Raw genomic sequence first — 24620 nt, 5'->3', positions numbered from 1 at the left:
TTATGTTTTGGTATTTTGCATTATGCTTTCGATATTCCAATTATGTTTTGAAATTTGACACAGTGTCTTGTCATTTTGCATTATATTCTTGATATTCGAATTATGTTTTGACATTTTACACCATGTCTTGTCATTTTCCATTACATTTTCGACTTTCGAATTATGTTCGGCTGTTGGACTGGTGCCTAGCAGCGGGAAAACTACGAGGAACCCTGGGACGAGTAAACAACCTTTTCAATATGGCGGCCCAGTCAATATCTAGCGAACTAAGCAAATGTGTGAGAGACCTCATCCTTTTGGTGGAACAAGGCAATTTTTGTGAGGATGATGTAGCACAATTTCGCCTTGATTGGTTGTATAGTGCAGCTGTTCGTTACGTTGACCACATTCCATCTGGAGAGGCAGTTATGAACCGCCTTCACCAAGTTGCAGTTCTGCTAGCGACGAATAAGGATGATTGTCGCAACTCGAGTGTTCCAATTCAAGCAGAGGTTATGCTCACTGGTCAACGGGGAAGACCTCGCTATTCTATTTCAAAGGATAAACTCGAGTTTCTTTTAGATATGAAGTTTACATCAGTGGAAATTGCCTCGATGCTCTGTGTAAGTGAAAGTACGGTGAAACGGAGAATGCGTCAATATGAATCCTATGTCAGACAGAGGTATTCAGACTTTTCTGATAACGATCTAGATCTAATTGTCGAGAGGTTAATGAGAGAATTCCCTAACAGTGGGTACAAGAGGATGACTGGCCTGTTGCACAATGCTGGTTATAGAATTCAACAAAACCGCATCAGGGAGAGCATGAGAAGAGTTAATCCTGACGGTGTACTACTTAGAGCACTTGAGCTACGAGCTGTACGCCGAAGGCGGTATCAAGTTCCTGGCCCTCTTGCCCTTTGGGACATAGATGGGAATCAAATTGATAAGGTACAGCACCGTTTGCTGCATATTCTGAAGTCAGAACACCTTTGGAGTGTCTAGAAAACACAGACCTAATGATAGTACAAGCCTACTACTTTTAACTCCTACTGTTAACTACAAGCAGGATTTCTCATTTTAGTTAATTAAGTTAGATACTCAGCATTCCAGGTATGGTTTAGTGTAATTGTGAGTAGTGTTTTTTAAGAGACTCTTTAGATATGTATTTATCATTATAAATATGGTTATGTTCTTTATACTTCATATGTAACAAAACCCTGATAAATTTTTACTGTGTTAAAATAAAGATTTGAGATTTCTTTTTTCGATTTTAATAAGTCTGTTTGCAGGATTTATTCCCTCAGGAGGGGTTGGTTACACCCTTATAAGGGCTAAAAAAAAAATAGGGGGATGTATGGCAAGTCAGGGAATGTTTTTTCAGGATTTTTGTCTTCAACATAATAATTGATTTTATCACTTTGTCTTGAACAGTGTAGTCAGGGTATAGCTTTGGGTTCAATAAATTATCCTAAACAAGCCGGTATCAAAATCGGACAACAAAAGTTGTTTGATTTTTGTCTTAAACATCGTCAGGGTAATTCTCTTTTCCAAGTAGGGTAAGTATCTGTCCAATGAACGAAGAACCCCACTCCCAACCAATCCACCCCCTACTTTTTCCCACATTAAAAAGATTTTGATACACAGATACACAGCTATAAGGTTTTTAAGCCTGATTGTGAATGTTGTACTCAATTGTAGTTATTTTAAAATATTTTTAACATGCAGATGGAGATTTGTCATCCACAGGGGTATTGATGGGTTCTCAAGGATGATTGTTTACTTGAGATGCAGCACAAACAATTTTTCAAGTACAGTTCATGACTATTTTCTCACTGCCGTTGGCAGTTTTGGTTTACCTTCGAGAGTAAGGTCAGACAAGGGTGGTGAGAATGTAGAAGTTGCACGCTATATGCTGAGTCACCCTCTCAGGGGGCCTAATAGAGGAAGTCACATCACTGGCCGCAGCGTTCACAACCAAAGAATCGAACGTCTCTGGAGAGACCTGTTCTCTGGTTGTCTCCACATCTTTTATCACCTCTTCTATGACATGGAACAATGTGGAATGCTTGATCCCTCTAATGAGCTTCACTTGTTTGCCCTTCACTTTGCCTATGTTCCAAGAATTAACAGGAACCTGCAAATATTTGCTGGGGGACATAACAGGGCCCCCCTATCTACAGAGCGGGGAAAGTCTCCTTGGCAGTTGTGGATCTCTGGTACTGTTACCGCTTCAAACAGAGGAATTGATGATTTCTGGAATCAGGTGGGTTGCGTTTTGTCAGGATTGTGGTATACTTTCATTTAAAGTAGTGATGCTTGTATTGAAAGTGATGAGCCAAATACTGCTACAATAGTCTGCAACAAGCATGGTAGCCTAGAATAAACATTTGTTCTACATCCCAAACGCATTACCTATACCCACCTTTGACTTGTATATGTTAACATGTCCAGTTACACAGGGAGAAGGAGAGGGAGAGGGGGTCAAAAGGTTATTTTAGTAGATCTATTAGAACACCAATTAATGTTTGTGGATTCAATGAGCTGGTATATTTAATTACCTCGTCATGGTATATTTATTGACTTCTTTATCTATTAAAGGGGGATTACTATGGCGTTGATTGGGATGGTCCTGCACCACTCAACCCAACCGATGATCAAGAAGCAGTGGAAGTTCCTATCACAAGTAATCCTCTTCAGGCAGCTGATTATGAATCACTCAAAACTTTAATTGATCCATTGCGTGATAGTGAAGAGTACGGAGTAGACATATACCTTGAAGCACTGTCTTTCGTACATACAAAAACAGCAAACTATTGATAACTAGGTTAGGTTTTCAATGTCTCTTGTCTTAGGCCTAAAACAAAAAGGATGGCCCAATATACTTCAGGAGTTAACAGGTCTGTCTCTGTACACCTAGATTTTGAACTTTCAATTTTAAGTGCACCTAACCCAAAATATAAATAAAATTTCAACTTTGTACAGCTGTAGCCATCTGTCACAAGATGCACAAGGTGGTGAGGATCATCGCCCTTTTCTTGACTTGACAGCATGAATGCAAAGAAATTCTGCTCAAATCACGAAGATATTCACACACCCTTTGTGTACCAAGTGTGCATTAAATGATGCTTTCTTCTTCTTTGGAAAAAAAGTACTTTAAGGCTAAATGGTTTTGGAATAGCTGTTGCAATAGGTAGCAGCCGGAAAATATTTTGGGTGAAGTGCACTTGAAGTTGCTATGAACAGAACTTGAACTTTTTGTCTGGCATATGCCCTCTTGGCTTCCTCCCAAGGAAAATAACTAACACAACAACAAACTATTAGATAATAGTTTCAATAAACTAGACACCAGCAGCAAAGGAGCAAGAAGCATGGCACAGCGAAGTTAACATGGCTTTGCTGAATTCCTCTGTATTGCTGTGTATTGTTGGCAGTAACAAAATATTGAAACAAGCCTTTGCATCTGGTAAGCTCGCTTTAGGCTGCAAAAATTCTACAGAAATTTTTCTCTTGAGACCAGTTGGTGGAACATGAAGATGCGTAGTTGTGAACTTCAGCAAAAGATTTAAAACTGGAACATCTCCACCCAGTGCTGGGATATGTTCTGAGGAGAGACAAGATGAATATTATTGTTTGGATTCCTACTTGACAACCACTCGAATTTATGAGAAACTCAAAGAAACTTGTGCCATTGCTTCTCTTTCAAATGTAAACCACTGTTACTTTGTTCACTTTTTTTATCCAACCAGCACTGTGGCTGATTAATTTAGACTGTTGCACAGAGTAAGTCATGTCAAAACTTGAGGAACAATGTTTCCAGAAAGTACACAACTGTACAACAAAGTCCTTATTTTATACAGCCATATATGCACCTAATATCTGCTATCCCCTGAGGGGGGGACCTGGGCAAAATAAAAGTTACCTAAATCTATCTCCATCTTGTTGTTTTAAAGTGCAAACTATTTAACAATTAGACTACGAGCCCGAGTCTCCTTTGAGCGAATAGAAAACGAGGGCGAGTAGTCTAGTCGTTTTAGTAGAAAGTCTAAACTTGTGCACTTTGAGGACAAGAAATCAGTTTCTATCGGTGAATAGAAAAACAGTGGGAGAACCAATCAGATTTGTGGATTTCCAATAGAACACAGCTGAGTTTCTACTCATACATGTAGCTTTTAGTCATAGGTGAGCATAGCTTTGTGTATGCAAAAGTCTCCTCCCCCAGGATGGCTGATTATAGTTGCAGCAGAACCTTTCCTCATTTTACTACCTCATAAACATGCTTTTACAGTGATTCAGTCACTTTAGTTTTACCTTCCCCCTGTGTGCCCCTTGTGATAGTTTTGTCATACTGTATACATCATTTTCACAAATGTAAGTAGAGTTTTCAAATGCCGATGTTACAAAGTTTACCTGTACATTCTTTATGTCCCTTAATGAACTCTATGAACAGTGCATATGCTCTCGCCTGCAGTTCGTCGTGACCTGAAGGGGGTTCAACAAGGCTGATGAAGGCATCTGCACTCAGTGGGTACTTGCTTCTCTGTTACAAACAATGGCTTCCATAAACTTGCATTCTTTTTCATCATCCCCACCAATCCAAAGTAGTCCAGGCCCTCTCTAAAGTTTTGGAGTAGTTGGAGGCGTTTGCCAACTAGCTCTTCAACCAGCATGTATCTCACAAAGTCACCTTTGGACTTCATGTTTAACACTCTGCCAATGGGCCAACCTGACCTATCAATTAAAGTGCTGAACTTGGGCTGATCACACAGGTTGGATATTTCCTCGTCAGTTTGAGCATCTTCAACCTTATGCCAAAAAAACAAGTTAATGTGGGGGGTAATAGTTTGCTTTCAAGATTCTGGGTTTAGGATTGGAAAAGGAAGCCAATGTCTCTTCTTCAAACCAACCCCTTGGTGTCAGTGGTACTTGTCCCTTCACAAACTTTCCAGCAAAGCCCACCACTCAGACCAAAAAGTACCTTAAAGTTGTCACTTTTGAGGCCAGAATGCAGGAGTAATAACATGCTAAGGTTATCACAATGCAGCTTTCATTTATAAGGTTGACTAGTAAATTGTTCTTTTCTTCAGATCAAAGGTAGTGGGGTATTCTTGAGGTTATCACCCCTATCTTGGTCAAGTGGTCATTTCAAGCAGACAAATTATTTTTATCCATTAGCGGCATTCTACATGTAAGTGGAGTTGAGCCAAGTGATTAATTTGGCTGCCCTGAATATGAAAAATTGGAAAATTTGATTTACAGTATTTGGGATGCAAGAAAAATGAAAAACTTATTGAAATGTGCACCATTGCTGGACTTACTTACCCCCTGCAGAAATGCAATAAGTGTTTCTGTCTTTGCTGATTTTGGCAGGTCATCGAAGTTGACATATGCAGCCGCATGTTCCTTTTCGCCACTAACTAAAAATTGATAGACATACGGTGCCAAGCACGGCATTGAAGGACCATTCTGCAATAATGAGTGTGCAACCATAACACCTGCCATTTTGATGAGGTAAACGTTTTCCCAGCTATACTGTGGAACACGCCGGTCAGCATTGCCCTTAAATAAGTTGTTGTTGATGGCTCTCGTTAGGTCTGCAAAGAATTCCAGACTGAGAGCTCCTGCATCTACCGCATTCTCCATTCCTTCAAACATCACATTTAATCGACGATACAAATGTTCCTTTGGGGAACTCTTATAGAAAACAAGAGCTGTCTTCCACAGGACTTCTCTGTCCACATCAATGATTTTACATCTGTCTTCAACAACACCTTTCTGGTACTTTTTCAGTGCTTCATTAAGAGTCACTGGAATACTATGACCTGAAAATAGAAGCGAGTATATTGCCATGACTTGGATGAGTGCTTTTTTGAGGGCATTGAGTATTTTCACAATAATATGTTATTGTGATATAATTATCACAATTATTTTTCACATGAAAATTACTTAGCTGAAATTTGGATCGTTAAATAGTTCTTTTCTGATAAGAAAATAATAATGATTGCTCTGTTACATTAAAATGAGGATTGAAATTTTGGGCTAATATCATTGTATATACCTAGTAGGTGTAAACAGCGAAAGTCCAACCAAGAAATCTCTCTAGAGAACATCACTATAAGAACCATTCATTTTGACCTGTGACATCAAGGCCACACAGAACAAAATAAATAAGATCCTTAGTTTAATAGTCTTGAACAAGAACCTTTCCTTATCCTTTGTTCAAAAAAGGTCAAACCTTGATAGTACATCTAAACATATTCAATATTGAACAAAATGGAGAACACTACCACAACACTTCACCTGCATGCTCAAATGGGCTACTCTTGACCAAAATGTCACTAATTGCTTCCTCAAGCTCAAAGTTATTTTCTTTCAAAGTAAGCAGTAGGTCATCTTCTGCTACATCTGGAAACATTTCCTTCAAAGTATCCATACCTTGAAAAAGTGCATATATTTTTAATTTTCTTTTTATGCACCTTTAAACTATTTCACCCCGGCCCCATTCCCAACCAACCCTTAACAGCCCCAGATGAACTTAGTTACCTCTATAGAGTCATGAGCTCAATGAATAAGTCAAGCTGGGGTGATGGGATAATCTATAACAAAGGGTGAAGTGTCAGCTGAACGTGACAATGACAGGGATTTGAGTTGGGAGTGACTATCATTCAACAAACAATGTGGCATTTACAAATAAAAATAATTATTACACTCCTGCTTGTTGTGTATGAGATGGTTATAGCCAACTTATGTACAATGCGCTTTCATGGAATAACTGGTAAAAGAGTTGAAGTAGGGGAGTAGGGAAGGGGAGCCCAGGGGACCTTCCCAGGAAATTTTGTGAATCTGAGCCAATTAAACATGCATTTCAGTGCATCTTGAGCAAGCATGATATGAAGAAATGTTTCCTAGAAGAGGAGCACTTGTAAATATCAAGACTAGGTGTAAAAGCAGGTAACTTTACCAGCAGGCGACTGTGTACCAAGCATTCTGAATTGAGCCTTTCTGAATTCATTACAACACAAGAATACAAAAAGGGGAAAAATAATTTGCTGTTTATCATTTTAACACCTTAGTTGAATGTAAAAGGAGATGCTGGCCTGGAAACACAGTGAGTTTTCCTGTCACTAGAATTATACAGTAGCCAGGGCACCAAGGGCCACTACCCAGCAAATTTTGCGGGCTGAGGGAGAACATATTGTGTTTGTTAATACAGTATTACCACTCTCAGAAGATCTAGCATCTGGACAGTCATTGCCTTTTAGATCTTCACTGCAACTAGGGGAAATTATCTTTGTACCAGCATCATCCATAGGGCTGAGGGTAGCATGCTTGATTCTGAGGCTCTCAAACTCATTGGTGGTGTTATTCTCGTCCTTCATGTCATTGTTAATAGTCAAATCCACACAGTCACCACTGGTGCTTTGACTAGAAGATCCACCCTGACACAAGCTATCGTGATGATCCCACTGCATGACAGCCACCTCCTTCCCACAGTTCAAACAAGTAACTTGAACTGTATTGTCAGAAGTTTCCTTTTAATCAAAAAGGCACATTGTTACAGGTTTTGTTAAGATTTTAAATAGCTGAGACAAAATGTACAAATAGCAGGGTACCCCTCTCCCATTGCCAGGGTTATGGGGCCTCTTTCAGGCAATTTTCATTTTTAAGGCCCAAAAGGTGCATTGTGGAATGCAAACGCGATTATCACAGTTGAAGTAGCTTAATTTAAGTAATTGTGAATTAGCCCTCACCCCCCACCCCCCCCCCCCAACCCAAAGAAAATTCAGAACTTCATTGGGAATCAAACTCCTAGCCTATACCTTCACACTGCAATACTCTACCAACTGAGCTATGATGAACCAGATGTGGAAAGGAATACATATTGAGCCCATCAACCACTCTGTGAAAGGAACACACAATGATTACCACTGCAATGATCACATCTTTATCCCATTTGTATTTCCACAGGTCCATTGAATTCAAAGGGTGCATTGCAAGCCACTTCTGCCCATTCACTCAAATACTTTAGCACAGCCTCAATTAGTCGAAGCCTTAAATAGCCAGGAAAAAAATTGAAATGACAGAGTAGGGTCCTGGTGTCCTGGCTCTAACAAAAGCCCTGATTACATTGTATATAATATAAAGATATCGGTACAAGTGTACGCGGATATCCATTAATTGCAACTACAACCAGAACTATGTACAAATGATAATGATAATGATCAAACCACAAAAGTAAGCTAAAAACCTCACCTCAGACACAGGGGTTGTATCCAAATCGCGATTTAAAGGTCTGATGTAGGCCGTGGCTTGACCCAATCCTGAGCAGTCCCTCAAAAACGGAACTGAATAACCACTTCCTGGCGGCGTAATTGTAGCAAGGCAGTTATTGCCATGGACACCTGTCCTCATTAGCACGAATCCACTCGCTGACTTCAGCTTGGGATATTCCTCTTCCAACTTTTTACTAAATTCGGCAAAATTTGCCTTCCAATGAAAGCAAATTTTTCTACGTCCTAGTCCGGCGGCTTGTAGTTCGAATTTGCCAGCCCTTGAAGGAACCCGGTCCTGAATTTTCTGTGATAAACAGAAAAATTCGTGGGTCCATGTATCCTTCGGTTGGAAGAATGCACCACGCTTTTGTTTTGGGTGGGAAGACCTGTTTTTCGACTGAAAGGTTGACACAAGAGGCGCAAGATGTACAGCTTGAGTAGCTTGGTATGGAGCAAAAATACTTCGGAGTCATTCAATATGGCGTTTGCGTTCGAAGCTCCTCTCCGCTGAGTTGTCTCTTCCGCGCCTAGCGTTTCTTTCGCTTCCTCTTCTGACAACAACGTGGTCACCTCCCTAAGAAGACGTATAGCTTTTGCGCTTTTGCTTGATCGTCTCCTTCAGCTCTTCTCTTCGAGTTTCCATCTTCCGCCATTTTGATTTCACGATGCATCAGACTTGGTAATAATTAACATAAATTATAGAAGGCGGGAACTTTGCTCGTCCCAGGGTTCCTCGTAGTTTTCCAGCTGCTAGGCACCAGTCCAACAGCCGAACATAATTCGAAAGTCGAAAATGTAATGGAAAATGACAAGACATGGTGTAAAATGTCAAAACATAATTCGAATATCAAGAATATAATGCAAAATGACAAGACACTGTGTCAAATTTCAAAACATAATTGGAATATCGAAAGCATAATGCAAAATACCAAAACATAATTTAGCAGCTTGCAGAATATAATGCAAAATGACAAGACATTATCAAAAAGGTCAAATCATAATTCGAATGTCGAAAACATAATGCAGAATATCAGAGCATAATTTAGCAGCTTGCAGAAGATTAATTTGAGAACCGAAAATGTAATGCAGAATGCCATAACATAATTCAATAGAGCATCATAACAGGATTTGCAATTGAATAATGACCCTAATAACGCTTCATAGCTTGAGAGAGGGAGTGTTCCACTTTCTTTAGTGTGGTTTTTAGATCAGTACTTGAGAAGGCAACAAAACTGGGTCTTGGATTACGAGAAATAATATTCGACAGACGGGGGTTCCAGCTCAAAATAGCGCGATGTTTGGTTACCATACAAACAGGTAAGTGCGTTTCTAAGTATTGCGCACACAACATACATTTTGCTGATACTGCTCAATCCAATTTTTAAATTTTTCTTGAAATCAACAAATTTGAAATAGTTTATAATATCATTGAAGAGCCATTCCACTGATTCTCTGACAATACTCTTACTCGTATTGAAAGCTTGCATTGGTGGAGGTAAGAGAGCATTTCTAAAGGGGGCCTGGAGGTGCACTCTCAGAGTATAAGTGGGATCACCGTATAGGCACATTGGACGGCCATGGGGCAAATAGGCAGATCTCTGTAGTTCATTCAGTAGACCTGAGTCTGCAAGCATTCCAGCGTCATGCTTTCTGCCTTCTGTAAAACATTAGAAAAAGAGTGTTGCTGTTTAAATACGTGGTAGCTTTGTGTTTGATACATCCCCCATTACATGATAGAAAATCGTAATAAGCCATACGCGCCACACATTTACTTCCGTTGCATTACATGATATAAACCCATGACACAAAATTTGTCTTACAGCACCTCTCTACATACCGACCCTCCTTCCCACCCTTGCCCCCCCCTGCCCCAACACACACACACACAATCCTTCTGCTGTGCGCGAGAAGGATATCATCACATTGCCTCGTGCTGCAAATTATGACAGTGATCTTTGAGTTGCAAACACTTACCTACTAGTCCGTACAGATTTCTTATCAGTCTGCTAGGAAGAGCCACACACTGAAACTTGGGAGCATGCACCCTTTTATGGCCGTTATAAACAACTCTTTGGTGCTCTCCAGGACGACAAATCGGCCGCACAGTCCCATCAATGAACCCAAAACAATTGTCCAAGGCAGCTCCTCGGGCAGATATTGCATCACTGTAATCTTGAAGTGCGGCTGGATTGAGAATTGTCGGATTCCACTTGAGTTTGCAGTGGCTGTGATTATCGTAAAGATAATCAAGCACCTGATTGCTCACCATACTCAACACAGGAACTGGCCTACCAAAGTGTGGGATAAGGTTCCTGCATCGACAGGGATACGACAACCGCTTTAGCAGAATGCAAAGTCCTTCAATGCCACTCAAAACTGATCTCTGATAGCACAAAAATGTGTCAGGAATCTGTAGAACGTCAGCCAGAAGGGGAATGTGGCGTTTTTGAAATCGGAATTCCGCAAAACATTCCGATTCATCCATATCATCAAGATCGAAACCTGCTTGATTTTCGTAAGGAAAATCAGGATTCTTCGACTCAAACTCTTCCGATAGAAGAAGGAATTCTTCCTCGTTTATGGTGTTGTGCTCAAGGCTTAAAAGAAGCAACTCTCGAATTTCTTTAAATGATGCCATTTACAACTTTTATAGCTTCGACGTCGGGAGATTGCTAAAACATTTGTTATTTGTTTTTCCCGCCGTTTGGCATCCTCAACCCAGCTTGCTTAAACATTTGTTTTTACCGCGCAAACGGCGTCCTCAGCCCAGGTCCTCTAGGGCCACGCTCGTCATCGTCCATAGACTCGTCGAGACTGCTTAAGGTCCCTAATATGTTGTTTGCAGTGAACCTCCTTTAAAACAGTTGTTAACACTACTGACGTCAGCTATCTACTTCAAATACAGATTTTGTTGAGCTCCTTGCAATCCACTCTGCTGCATGTGTTGTCAAAAACTGCAATACTTTAGTTTATGTACATCTACACTATACAGGGTACAAAGAAGTTGGTGTCCGATACCCAGGGGCTAGTGGATTTTGCTGTCAGGCTAGTGGATCGTACCCTCAACTTGCCTGAAAGGCAAGTGAAAGTCTTGGAAAAAAATGTTTTGTGGAAATTTGGGCAAACTGGAAAATTTAATTTCTTTGTGCCCTGACTTTAACTTGTAATCAATGTCTTGTAATAAAGTCAACTCTCACTTTTGCCTTTTCAGCTCAAAGAACTTCAGGGATCCGGGCAACTACACAACCGGTCAGCTCTGCAACATTAGCAGCTGAAATATTAGCACGATTGAAAGCATCCTATTCGGCAAGTCATTCAGTACATATAAATGAAGATTCATCAACTGATGGTGAAAATTCATCAGCAGACGAGGATAACGCCTCTTCAAAGATACTTCCACCAACACGGCCATTACCTCCTACCCCAAGGCCACAAGTGGGGATGAAAACCCCTAAGTCATCATTTCCCCCCAAGAAGTGTATAAATGTACACTGCAAAGAGGAAAAGGAAAAACTAAAGGGGGAAATTACCAAACTTCAGCAAGAGATTGAAGACAGTAAGTTTTATTTTTAGCAAAACTACTTCTTTTAAATGTATACTATACTGACGTTTCAGCTGTTTTGAGAGTACTTCAATTTTTTTCAAATTAGATGTGGGGAAGCCAACTTCTTTGTGTAAAGTAGTTGGTCCTTTTTTGAACGTACCATTAACTTTTGTAAAGGCAGAATGTAAGAGGTCAGGATACAAAAAATCCATTAAATACAGGTCAAGCTCATTTTGAAATAATAATTAGGCAAGAAATGCATAATATTTTCGGCAGCTGTGCTGCATCCGCTGTTTTAATTTTTTTTAACACATTTTAAGTGATTGTCCATTTTCAGGGACGGAATCGTATTTTTGACAGAACCTGCCATTTACCGGCAAGTGTCTCAAATGCAGCAAAATGTCTAATATTTGTACTCACCCATGAAGTTTTAATGCTGGCCTAAGTCGGTTGGGAAGAGCTTATTTCCGACCCTGCATTTTACTGGGATATCCATGCATGCCACCTGATCATTGTTGACTGGTTTTGTCGTAACACCATCTGGGTGCATGGATGCAGCAGAAGCATACCAGAGAGGGGTTATCTGGAAAATCTTATCTTTTTAATTTTTTTTGATCTAAAGATTTTGCAGTTGTTGCAAAGGTAACAACTCCCGAAGAGACTGAGGAAGGAAAAAAGAAAGAAACCAGCTGTTCTAAGGGCGACGTAATGCAAGCCCTTAGGCAAAAATGTAATAGCCTCACCTTCCAAGATAAGAATCCGTCCTATCATAAAGGTATGCAGTTTTATAAGATATTTTGTGATGTGTAATTTATATTTTAATCTTCAATGTCCAATTGATTAACATCCAGTCCGGATTAGTCAATTTAGTTGGTTTTGGCTTTTTAGCGTCATCTTACAACCAAGTTAATTATAAATTTGTTTCAGCAGAAGCCAAGAAATTTGAGAAATGTACACCCTTATTATATATCCGTAGTAAGACTTAGAGGGGCTTGACACAATGCCAATAGTGCCATATTTTGTTACACATTCTCAAGTTTTTATTGATTTTTGCTATTTATTTTTTTCATGTTTACAGAAAAGTATCAACAGCACAAGGAGGCCAAGAAATCTGATAAGGGATCACCAGTATCACATTAAATTTTACCTCTGATTCTGGTGAATTTTTTCCTTATTTGATTGTCTAATTTAGAAGGTACAACTTGAAGACTATGACAAAAATAATAATTATATTGTTTCCTGTAAATCACACTTGTTACAAGTCATAGATACATGTTGCAGAATTTTTGTTTTTTAAAGCCGTCTGAATACTATAGCTCTGGATATTATTCAGTGAGTGTATAAATTTTTATTAGGAGACAACTACCTAGACAAAAGTGACAAAAAGGTTGTACCCTCTAAATTTTGCTATGGGCTCTGTTTAGTAGAATAGATTTATAGGCTGACCATTCGTCTTACTTTGTAAAAAAAAACCTTGAAATTTTTCAATACAGGGGAACCTTGATTCAACGAAGTCGCTGGGGACTTGTTATCTCAAGGTTCTTATACATATATTTTACTATAACTGGGGCAAAGAATGCCATTCGTTATATCGAGGTTCCACCGTATGTTTGAAATGGAGAGTTTTACTACAAAAAAACGAAAACACAGATAGAAGTAAATGCATGTTTTTCTTACTCAGGTCAGGGAAAACACTACAGGCAGATTTCAAAATGTTAACAATGAACATCTTTGCTATTTTAAATATATTTTTTGCAATATCTTCACGGCATTTTTATACTCATTTTAGTATGTTCTTGTTGTAGTTGGTAAAAATTTGTAATGTATTTCGCATAATCTGTAGCCTTTTTTTGACTGATTTTGATATATTTACAACGTAGTTTGGTGAACTTTCAAGGCAAATATTTTGGAGAGCTTAGTATTTTTATGCTGATTTTAATATATTTACAATATAGTTTTGTACTGTTTTGAATATGTTTTTGCACAGTTTTGGGGAACTGTTTTTGAAAGGTATTTATAATGTAGTTAAGATACATTTTACTGCTATTTTAACACGAATTTTCAAAATAGTTTTAATAGTTTCTTAAACAGCTTAAAACACCATTAAAAACAGTCAAAAATACAAAAAAATATATTTTAACCTGTTTTTTTTTTCGAAAACTATAATTTAAATACTATTTGTATACTGTTTGAAATAAATACATTTTAAATTCTATTCTGTCTAAAACAGATTAAAAATAGTTTTTCAAAATAGTTTAAAATCAGTTCAAAAATAGTGTTGTATTTGGTAAGAGTACAATTGTAGATGAAAGACATCCCTTCAACATCGTTTCATCCCTCACAAATGACAAATTTGGGGATGCCGTACACTGAACCCTACCTAAAATACATTTGATGAGCATTCTAGACGTGTTAATAAAGTATTGACCGCAGTACTAATGTATTCTATACTGCTTTACTTTAAGCGAATTTGCGGGAATTAAAAGCACCACAAACACGCTAGGTTTAAGCGAGTCTTTGTGTGGAGCTGAATAGGTAGGTAAAAGTATTTTAAAACATATGAAATATCATGTTTTTTTAGTTGCTTATGTGCTAAAATATTTTCACCGTACTAACAGGACTGTGGCTTAGTTATCATTTACATACTTTGTTAAGAAATATATTACGATATAGGTTTTTCAAAAGGGAGTCAAAAAAGATGGGAGAACAGAAAGAATCTCAATTGAGACAGACTAACAACTGGAACTAGAGTTACCCTCCATTTTTCACGGCCAAGACAAATTACAACGTAAGTATGAGACTTGCTAGTTATTCCTTATGACCTACCTCCCTATAACAATTTTTTTCCTTTTTTCGTTTATATTATTTACCCGATAATGACCATATTCTCCAGTAACTGCCCCACAATTGTAATAAAAGAAGGAAACTCTAGCAACACTCTGCCCACACCTTCAGCAACATTGTGCAATTTAACCAAGGATGAAAAGGCAAAACTTGATGAAGGTAAACTTACGTAACTATTTAATAGTTTATGCGAGCTTTTTTATGCACCAAACAAAGTGTGATGCTCTTGAAGAGTACAGTCCGTACACATCTCTAGAACGTTTGGGTTGTATGATAATTCGATTAGCCCGCCCTATTTCCTATACGGGGAGAAGGGAACTAATGATGATGATGATGATTCGATTAGAAACCTTTTTGTTAATTATCGTCCAAACAATTGATTTAATTTAATTTTGTCATCTAAATTTATTAGAACTGTTAAACGAACGTGGCAGGAATTTAGTTCGTTGCAACACACATAAACACGTCAAAGTGAGAGGCAAAGAGTCCAAGTTGGGGAAGTGGCCTTGGAAAATTTGTTGTGGCAATTGTGGCAGGAATATGCAGCTACGTTATGACGCTGACATCAAGGGAAGAATTTCATATGTTGATAGATGTAAGTAACATTTTTCTATCCATTAAATTGAAGAATATTAGTGGACAGCGAATTTGGCCTGCTTAAAACTAGCCTTAATTAAAACATAGGACGTCTCACATAGGCAACGTAAGTAAAATGCAACCAAAACAGCTACAGTTTGTTATATAAATGTTGTAATAAATCTCACCATTAAATGCCGTTTATTTATTTTTATAGATTATTAGTCCACATGCAGTACTACAAAGAACAAAGACGATAAAGATATGAAACAGAAGACTGGCCCAGATATGTTTAAAAAAGCCGCTGAGAAAACGAAAAGAAAGCTATAAGGCAGAAGCAGTCAGTGGATGTGGACTCTGACATTGACATGTCTGATTGTGAAAAGTAATGAAAATAATTAAGTTTCAGCAGTTATTGACTGTTATTGAAATTGGAAAAAGGCTTCTATAGATAGCCGAGATCATGCACTCCTATAGGTCCTATAGTTTTATATTATTACTGGGTCTTCATATTGATTAAATTTGGACTGTGGACTAGCATTGCAATATATCAAAAGTTATTTCTCCAACCGGTGCCCAATTCGTCTAGATTAACTATACCCGTTCCTCCAAACAGATAATTAGATGCGGTGTTCCACAGGGTTCCATATTAGGCCCTTTATTTTTCATATTATATATCAATGATCTTCCAAAAACAACCCGACTGGCAGAATGCCTGCTCTTTGCAGATGATACTAGTATCTTTTACTCCAATTCAGACCCTGATCATGTTGTGAACTGACTAAGATTAGCTTATGGATGAAATCAAACAAACTTTCTGTTAACGTAAAGAACACCAATTATGTTATATTTAAGCCTAAACAAAAATCTGTCCACACGAGCTCCCAAATTTAATTTGACAGTATACCAATCAAGCAAGTAACAGAAGTTAAGTTCTTAGGTATTTATATACCTGGAAATCGCATATCAGTTATATTTGCAAGAAAATCTCTAAGTCTGTTGGTATAATTGCAGAGATACTGTCGATAGAGATACCGTTACACTTGAGGATAGTAACACAACGTATATACCTCGATTTCGATGTAACCGCTGACCACTTTGTGAGTCCAGTATTCACTGGTCGCACATTTTGTTTAAGCCTTGTTTACAAGCATCTGCTTCAGAAATCATAGCCATATTGTGACTCCTCGCTCGTTTGTGACAATAATACGTAAGTTAATTATTATGTTTATGTACTCCGTCCTTTCGTTCCCCAATCTTACTGTAATTTTGTGTCATTTCTGTGTATTAGGACTCGTCCATCATTGTGATTAAAGAACTAATTGTCATCGAGAAGGCTTGTTTCTTCATGAACGAGTCGTAAACAATGGTAGTCATCACCTGTACGATCCCTGGCTGCGAGTTCAAGACTCAGGACGTATCCGAGTTGCTCGCAATCGCGCTGCTAGGAAATCACACTGTGGGACACACCACGAGCTCACAAACCGCACCTCCTCCAGCGCCCAGCCGAGGGCCGAAATTAACGAGGCCTACCATCGACATTGGCGTGTCCATTGAAGAATGGAACGTCTTCCTACGGCGCTGGCAAGTATTTCAAGCAGGATCTGGAATCGGCGAGGCATCAGCTCCATCACAACTGTTTCAGTGTGCTGGAGCGGATCTAGGCGACTGAATACTGAAGACGAACCCTACCATCACATCCGAGTCTCTATCGGCTGTCCTCGCCACTATGCGCTCCCTTGCTGTTATACCTGTCGCAACGTGCGTCCTCAGAACTGAACTCCTACAGCTGCAACAAGAGCGTGACGAGACATTTCAGGCATTTGCCGCCAGGGTCAGGGAAGGCCGAGACCTGCGCATTCAATGCAAGGAGCGAGTGTGGACAAGACGTTGATTACACCGACCATGTGGTCCGGGACGTGCTGTTAAATGGCCTCTCCGACCCCGACATTCGCCGAGACGTGCTGGGGACAAAGGATATACTCACTAAGCCGATCAACGATGTCATTGCGCTTGTAGAGAATAAAAAATGGCTCGAAACTCCTCCTGTCGGCCTCACTCTCAAGCATTTCGACGTTCAAGCAGGCAAAACAAGCCCAGCCCACGATTCCGCCCTCGGCCCCAGTCCCCACCCAGTCGGACAGGGACAAAGTTGCTACTTGCCCGGACTGCAAGACTAGTTAGAAAATATTCACCGAAGGTGCTCGAGGCTGGAACACTAACCCACAGAAGGTGTGCATCAACTGCTATAGAGCACGACGTTGGAACCCACGTCAGCGCCACCCACCCCAGGCCCCAAGGGCCACAGTCCAGGCAGTTGAGTCTGACCCTATCTCACAGATTGCAGCCTTCCAAGCCACGGAAACCCCACCCAATAAAGCCGGCAGTGATGACACACCAACCACACACAGGTCTGTAAGTGAGACATTGAGCCACCACATCTTCTCTAAGGGAGAATGGAGACCGCACACCTCCGTGATCACCCGCGGGTGCCCCTCACTATCGAGCTAGACACAGGGAAGAAGACCAAGGACAGCGCATCTCTCTGTGCTCCCCTGCCCCTCGCAGACGTATCAGCCATTGTAGACACTGGAGCGCAGTCCGACCTCTGGGCGTTATCTGACTTCCTTGCATGTGGCTTCTCACGTGCTCACCTGCACCCTATCCGGCTGAGCTTGTCCGCTGCCAACTGCTCCCCCATCGCCATCGATGGAGCATTCTTTGCAAAGCTGACCACGAAGTCCCCCAACGGCAGAGAAACGTCATGTCGATGCATGGTTTACGTGAGCAGCTCGGTCCACGACATGTACCTGTCTTATTGCCTCCTGGCAAATGGCTTCTCAGGTGGGAACAGCCCCGACGAACATCACCAACATGAGTTAGGTAGGACAATGCCAATCAACGCCACATCCTCGCTCATTGATGGATGTGCTGCACCGCCTACACTACACGGCCCTGCATGCTCGTGCCCACAGCGTCAAACACCACCACGCCCATCTGAGCTCCCATTCCCATGTACACCTGAAAACAACGGAAGGATGAAAGCTTGGATCCTGGAAAGATATGGCTCCTCGACATTCAACACCTGCCCCCACCTCCCACTGCCCTGCATGGACGGGCCACCGATAGACATACATGTGGAGGACATTGCCACACCCCTGCCAGCATCCCACTTCATTGGCAGCAGCGAGTCTACGACGACCTCCTCCGTGATGAAGCATTAGGGGTCATCGAGCGTGTCCCATATGGTGAGCCCGTGACATGGTGCCATCGTATGGTGATCACCCAGAAGCATGATGGCTCACCAAGGCGCACAGTCGACCTCTCGCCATTAAACAAATTCTGCAAACGTGAAACATTTTCAACCGAATCTCCCTTCCAGCTGGCACGCCACATCCCAAAAAACACCTGGAAGACAGTAACCGATGCATGGAATGGATACCACAGCGTACCCCTGGGTGAATCAGACCAACCCCTCACGACATTCATCACACCGTTTGGGCGCTGGCGCTACACCAGGGCACCCCAAGGCTTCCTATCTTCGGGAGATGGATACAATCGCCGATTTGACGCTGTGCTTTCCACATTTGAACGCAAAGAACGCTGTGTGGACGACACCATCCACCACGACACCGACCTGGAGCAGCACTGGTGGAGAACAATTGACCTCCTCACACGGGCTGGGCAAGCTGGCATCGTCCTCAACCCAGACAAACTCCAGTTTGCAGAGCGCAGCGTTGACTTTGCTGGCTTCCGAGTGTCCGACTCATCGATTGAGCCACTCGCGAAATACCTAGATGCTATCAGGGAATTCCCCTCCCCAACCTCCACAACCGACATCAGGAGCTGGTTCGCCCTTGTTAACCAGGTAGCCAACTACGCCCAGCTGCGCGACCTCATGGCGCCATTCAAGCCGTTCCTCAGTGCCCGCTGCCAATTCTCATGGTCCCCTGAGCTGGTGACCCCCTTCCAGTCTTCCAAGGAATTGGGATTGGTCCCGGCGTGGCATTGGGAACTTCCTCCTCCAACAGCACTGCGACTGCCCATCAGGACTCCCTGACTGTTGCCCAGGAGGATGGCGGATCACCCTTGCAGGCTCCCGCTTCCTCTCATCAGCAGAACAACACTATGCTGCAATCAAAGGGGAGGCGCTTACTGTGGCCTGGGGCCTGGAGCAAACCCGCTATTTCACCCAAGGATGTGACAATCTCGTCATTGTCACTGACCACAAGCCCCTGACCAAGATATTCGGCGATCGGACACTAGACGAGATATCTAACTCCCGCCTGTTCCGCCTTAAGCAGCGAACCCTCCCATGGCGCTTCGACATTGTCCATCGTCCAGGAAAGACCAACCATGCTGCTGATGCTGCCTCGCGATACCCCTCGCATTTACACTTGCCAGAGCCGCCTGATTCCATGGAGTCTGCACTACTTGCCTCCATCCGCACCGATGCCCAGGAGGTCAGCACCATCCCATGGTCACTCCTCGTCCGTGAGACTGCAGCAGACACCTCCTTCAACCACATCCTTCAGTTGATCGGGACAGGAAAGTCGACCCCCGACGACACCGACGCTGCACTGCGGCCCCTTTGGCCTGCCTGTGCGTCATTCTATGCGCATGATGGTGTTCTGATGTACCAATATCGGGTGGTGGTCCCTCCCTCACTCCGCAACCACATACTGCAACACCTCCATGCCGCTCACCAAGGAACCTCAACAATGGAACAACGGGCACGAGCTATCGTCTACTGGCCAGGGATGTCAAAAGACATTCGTGATACAAGAGATGGATGCGCTGATTGCAATAGAAATGCACCATCACAAGCTGCCACACCCCCACTCCCTTCCCCTCCACCGTCAACCCCTTTTGAAGCAGTTTTCGCAGACTTCTTCGACTACGGTGGGCATCACTATCTTGTAGTGGGAGACCGACTCTTGGGCTGGGTAGAGATACTAAGCTCGCCAGCTGGCACTAACCTTGGAGGCTCCGCAGGCCTGATTTGCCATCTTCGTTCTTTCTTTGCCACATTCGGCGTCCCGGAGGAGTTAGCCAGCGATGGTACGCCGGAGTTCACAGCAGGAAACACTGAGAAGTTCTTGCGCCTCTGGGGTGTACGTCACCACCTTTCGTCAGTCAGCTTCCCTCAGTCCAACGGTCGCGCAGAGGTCGCTGTGAAAACCGCAAAGCGCCTGTTGATGTCCAACACTGGACCCACAGGAAACCTCGATCATGACCGATTCCTGCCTGCGATGCTACAGCTCCGCAACACCCCCGACCCGGACTGTCATCTCTCCCCAGCGCAGATCATCTATGGTCGCCCCCTTCGAGACAGCCTGATATTCGTCAACAAACTGGAAAAATTCTCCAACCCTCATGTCTGACCCCTATGGCGCCATGCCTGGGCAGCCAAAGAAGAAGCGCTTAGGACACGTATGACCCGGACCACGGAATCCCTAAAGGCCCACTCTAAGCCGTTACGCCCCCTTTCTATCGGCCCGAGGGTGTTCCTACAGAATCAACAGGGCAACCACCCAACCAAGTGGGACAGATCAGGCACAGTAATAGAGTCACCTGGCTACGACCAGTACAGGGTAAAGGTGGATGGCTCTGGACATCTGACCCTGCGCAATCGCCGCTTCCTGAGGCCGTACACACCAGCCACTCCATCCCTTCTTCAAGGGCCCACAGCGGAACCACATCTCACCCGCATTGGCGGCCACCTCCCGCGGCTGTGGAGCCCATAACCGTTGACGCAACCACCACTGAGCCCATAACCGTTGACGCACCCACCACTGATGACACAACCCCACTGACCGCCTGTCACCGGTGCCAACGGCTCCCACATCGCTGGCACAAGTCCTCACCGACTATCCGTGCCCTGGACCTCCCTCCGCCTCTGAGACACCAGTACCAGACCAGCACCCACGCCCAAGACACAGCCGGCAACCCCTGAAGCACTATGAGCTGGAAACTGGGCAGTGGATTGAACGTTAAGCTTTGAGTTCGCCCCTCTATAAAGGACTATAGAGTCCCGAACTGGGGGGGATGCAGAGATACTGTCGATATAGATACCGTTACACTTAAGGATAGTAATACAACGTATATACCTCGATTTCGATGTAACCGCTGACCACTTTGTGAGTCCAGTATTCACTGGTCGGACATTTTGTTTAAGCCTTGTTTACAAGCATCTGCTTCGGAAATCATAGCCATATTGTAACTCCTCGCTCGTTTGTGACAATAATACGTTAGTTGATTATGTTTATGTACTCCGTCCTTTCGTTCCCCAATCTTACTGTAATTTTGTCTCATTTCTGTGTATTAGGACTCGTTCATCGTTGTGATTAAAGAACTAATTGTCATCGAGAAGGCTTGTTTCTTCAATAATGTATAGATTTCGTTTCTTTTTGTCATCAAACACTAAAAAATCTTTGTATTATACCTTACTTTATCCCTATTTAACTTATTGTACTACAGTTTGGTCTGCTACTTATGTAACAAACTTAAATCGCATTTTTCTTCTTCAAAAACGAGCTGTGTGAGCTATGACAAATTTTTAATCACCTTGTACCTTCTGCCCCTTTATTTGCACCATTGAATATTGTAGATATTTTTAAAGTGAATTCCCTTTATACTGCAAAATTTTTGTTTTCCTATCACCAACGTTTGCTGCTCTCGCCCTTTTTAAATTTATTTCCGACTGGCGGTCGAATTCATAATTATGATACTAGAACCTCAGCTCACACCTGCCGAACTAATATCAAGCAATTTACTATACTCTTCAGAGGCCATTGCCATTGGATTTTTTCAAAGTGTAAAGGAAAACAAAAAGAAATCCAAAATAAAACTAAAAAGAAATATTGAGCTTAACCAATTTAAAAGAAAAAAAAGATGAACAAATTCAAAGTTAAAGTAAAAGTGAAAGTAAAAGAAAAATAAAACCATTTTAAAATCAAAATGAAATAGAAAGTAAAATAAAATAAAAATTTACGTGGCCTATGCCTGCAGTAGTATCCCAGCATACGAGAGAGGGGACTGGTAACGGTTGGGTTTGTCCAAGCATCAAAATGGCATCATGGAAGAATTTTAAAAATGCTATGAAAGAGAAATGGACTGGTAAGCGAAAAGCACCTTCTCACGATATTTTGCAGAAGGAGGAAATTGTTATACAAAGATTAACCCCTGAGGTATCGGGTAAGGCGCAGAAGTACAGCTGCATCGGTGCGCGCAAATTTGTCCCTTTCGAGAATGAGGAAGTCACATCACACAACATCAAGAATGCGTGCAAAAGGCACTTTGCCCCCGTCTTCGGGGAATATATGGTATGTGATGTATGAGGGTCCCCAATAGGTTTTTCGGGATCTGGGATTTCGGTTTTTTAAAGGTCGGGATTCGGGATTTTAGCGGAAAGGAGCGACGATATTTGGGATTAGAATTAGGGACGGGAAACGGGATTTGACGATTTTACAAAGCGGGATGCGGGAAATGTTATGGCTCCAAATGATAAGAAACCTTCATTCTGTAAATTTGAGTAGTTTCGTTCATGATCAAAAGGTCAACAGAGAGACAGAGAAAAGTACTCAGGAAAGCACTTAATGCAGAAGTCACCTCTCACCTTTTCAAATTTCTGTTGGATTTATACATCTCGTATCTATATTCTGTCAAAAGAATAGATGTTGTTGCGGTAAACAAGGACATCAGTTGGATTTTTGACAACTTTGACGACAATGACACTTTTTTAATGTTTTCTCTTACCTCTGTTGTGCGTTGCATGTGCTGACGATGACAATGACGATGTTTCTGAAACAACCATTTCACCGATTCGTTTCCCAAATTCTATGTTCATTTCTTTACGGGTCTCTGAGACTACCTGTTCGGTCTCTGTGGCTAATGCAATGGTTGGAGTAACTGACAGGGTGCGCAGTGGCCTTTCTGAGACTCTTGTTTTCGCTGCCTTTCCAAAGAAAGTTGTCAATAGCTTGTTTCCTTTTCGTAAAAAATGCATAACGGTGGTAGATGGTTAATTATATGCGCTTTAGGTTCACATGTACCATACTCTCGGCCCTAAGACCTGGCTCCTAGAAGTTCAAGTGTCTGTTGTTTATTTTTATTTGTTATTTTATTTTGCTGTTGATTCACACCACCCACACGTATAGTTTTTAACGCTCTGTTCTTGATGTGTCGAAACAACAATGGAACATCTTCAGTTGCAGCAACTGGGGCGACTTATGCGCGTCATAAATCCCAGTTCCGGTTTTTATTTCCCACCTTCTGTCTCTCGATTGTGAAATTGCATGCCTGCACTACTGTCTGTGCTTAACGAGCTGCGTTCAGTTAGACACTCTTTTTCTCCCACTGTATATTTGTGTAAACTTAAATGGAAGGTCCCAAGGTTACAAAAGTCTCTATCCTCATCGAGGATAAATATCTGGATGAGCTGAGGCAGTTTGTGAAAGACAAAGGAGGAAGCGTTGAGAGTGGTACTAAAAAATCCCAATATTTCTGTTAATTTCTGAATTTCTGGTATGGCCATTGTACCAAATTCATTGAACAATGTGGTTGATTGCGTAGTGAAACACGCCGGCATTCTACGACATCAATCTGGCCAAGGTTTTCAATTAGTTTTTCTTATATTGAATAATTTAGATGAAAATACAACTGATGGAAATGCGGGAGTGTCTGTGAATTTTGATCCAGCACTAAATGTTTTGATTTTTGAAAGTACCAGAAGCAGGGAAAGTTACGATCTTAACCAAAGGAGATCGCCGAAAAACTTTGCCTTCGGCTCCAATGGAATAATGTGCCGCAAAAATATTTTGCAGAGAAAGTGTTGCGATCGTTCTCCGACTATTTGACCAAGGCACCACCAACAATGCCCAAGTCACATGCCTGTGGAATTTGGCAACGACTGCACCAGTTCATAGAGTGAAGAGGAACAAAAGGAGTTGCGAGAACAGTTTAGGGAAAGTAAGCTGAATAAACTGTTCATATCTTTTTAATATGGGCTATGTTACGTGTTGGATAAAACTCAATAAAACTGTATAAAACAGCCTGAAAAGTGAAAACTTGCAGCTGAAGCTTAAAAATGAAATAAGAAATGTAACACCTCAAAACCACCGGAAATACCAATACCAGTGAGTAAAACGCATTCACCAAATATGTTATAAGATGTATTCAAATTATTTTTCTTTTCAGGCGGAAAAGCGAAAAAACAAAACCCATATCAGTAAATGATGAAGATGAAGAAGAGGCCGATACACCCTGCAGAAAGCAAAAGAAATACTCTGATCTCGAGTTATCTACCCTGGACACGGTGTTTTTGTCCTCTAGGGGTACACCAGACAAAGGTGTCATTGAAAGAACCGCCAATGCGTTAAAAATTGACAAGCAACAAGTAAGTTA

The 24620-nt window shown here is 41.8% G+C and overlaps 3 protein-coding genes across 4 annotated transcripts; 1 reads left to right on the top strand and 2 right to left on the bottom strand.

Moving 5' to 3' along the window:
- The first annotated feature begins 375 nt into the window (after positions 1 to 375).
- LOC146471180 (uncharacterized) lies at positions 376 to 2976 on the top strand. Its single transcript, XM_085121246.1, has 3 exons — positions 376 to 958; positions 1680 to 2244; positions 2580 to 2976. Exons 1-3 carry the CDS (start codon positions 408 to 410, stop codon positions 2796 to 2798), a joined length of 1335 nt encoding a protein of 444 aa, XP_084977372.1. The 5' UTR covers positions 376 to 407; the 3' UTR covers positions 2799 to 2976.
- A 38-nt stretch (positions 2977 to 3014) lies between these two features.
- LOC146471179 (uncharacterized) lies at positions 3015 to 8841 on the bottom strand. Of its 2 annotated transcripts, XR_014866884.1 has the most exons (6): positions 8232 to 8841; positions 7198 to 7510; positions 6279 to 6413; positions 5301 to 5800; positions 4389 to 4783; positions 3015 to 3582 (listed from the first exon to the last, which is right to left on the bottom strand). XR_014866884.1 is itself a non-coding variant. In XM_085121245.1 (5 exons), the coding sequence occupies exons 1-5, from the start codon at positions 8388 to 8390 to the stop codon at positions 4472 to 4474; spliced, it is 1419 nt and encodes a 472-aa protein (XP_084977371.1). In that variant the 5' UTR covers positions 8391 to 8841; the 3' UTR covers positions 4211 to 4471. The 2 variants fall into 2 exon arrangements, 1 of the variants encoding a protein (XP_084977371.1); XM_085121245.1 differs by lacking the exon at positions 3015 to 3582 and having other exon boundaries at positions 4211 to 4783.
- Positions 8842 to 9421: 580 nt separating this feature from the next.
- LOC146471178 (uncharacterized) lies at positions 9422 to 10889 on the bottom strand. The gene is made up of 2 exons (XM_085121244.1): positions 10226 to 10889; positions 9422 to 9908 (listed from the first exon to the last, which is right to left on the bottom strand). Exons 1-2 carry the CDS (start codon positions 10887 to 10889, stop codon positions 9496 to 9498), a joined length of 1077 nt encoding a protein of 358 aa, XP_084977370.1. The 3' UTR covers positions 9422 to 9495.
- Positions 10890 to 24620: the final 13731 nt, after the last annotated feature.

This window comes from Pavona decussata, unplaced genomic scaffold (assembly GCF_977016875.1).
Source record: "Pavona decussata unplaced genomic scaffold, jaPavDecu1.1 SCAFFOLD_106, whole genome shotgun sequence".
In the NCBI taxonomy this organism is placed as follows: Eukaryota; Metazoa; Cnidaria; class Anthozoa; order Scleractinia; family Agariciidae; genus Pavona; species Pavona decussata.
This window is presented reverse-complemented; position numbering and strand designations above follow the sequence as displayed.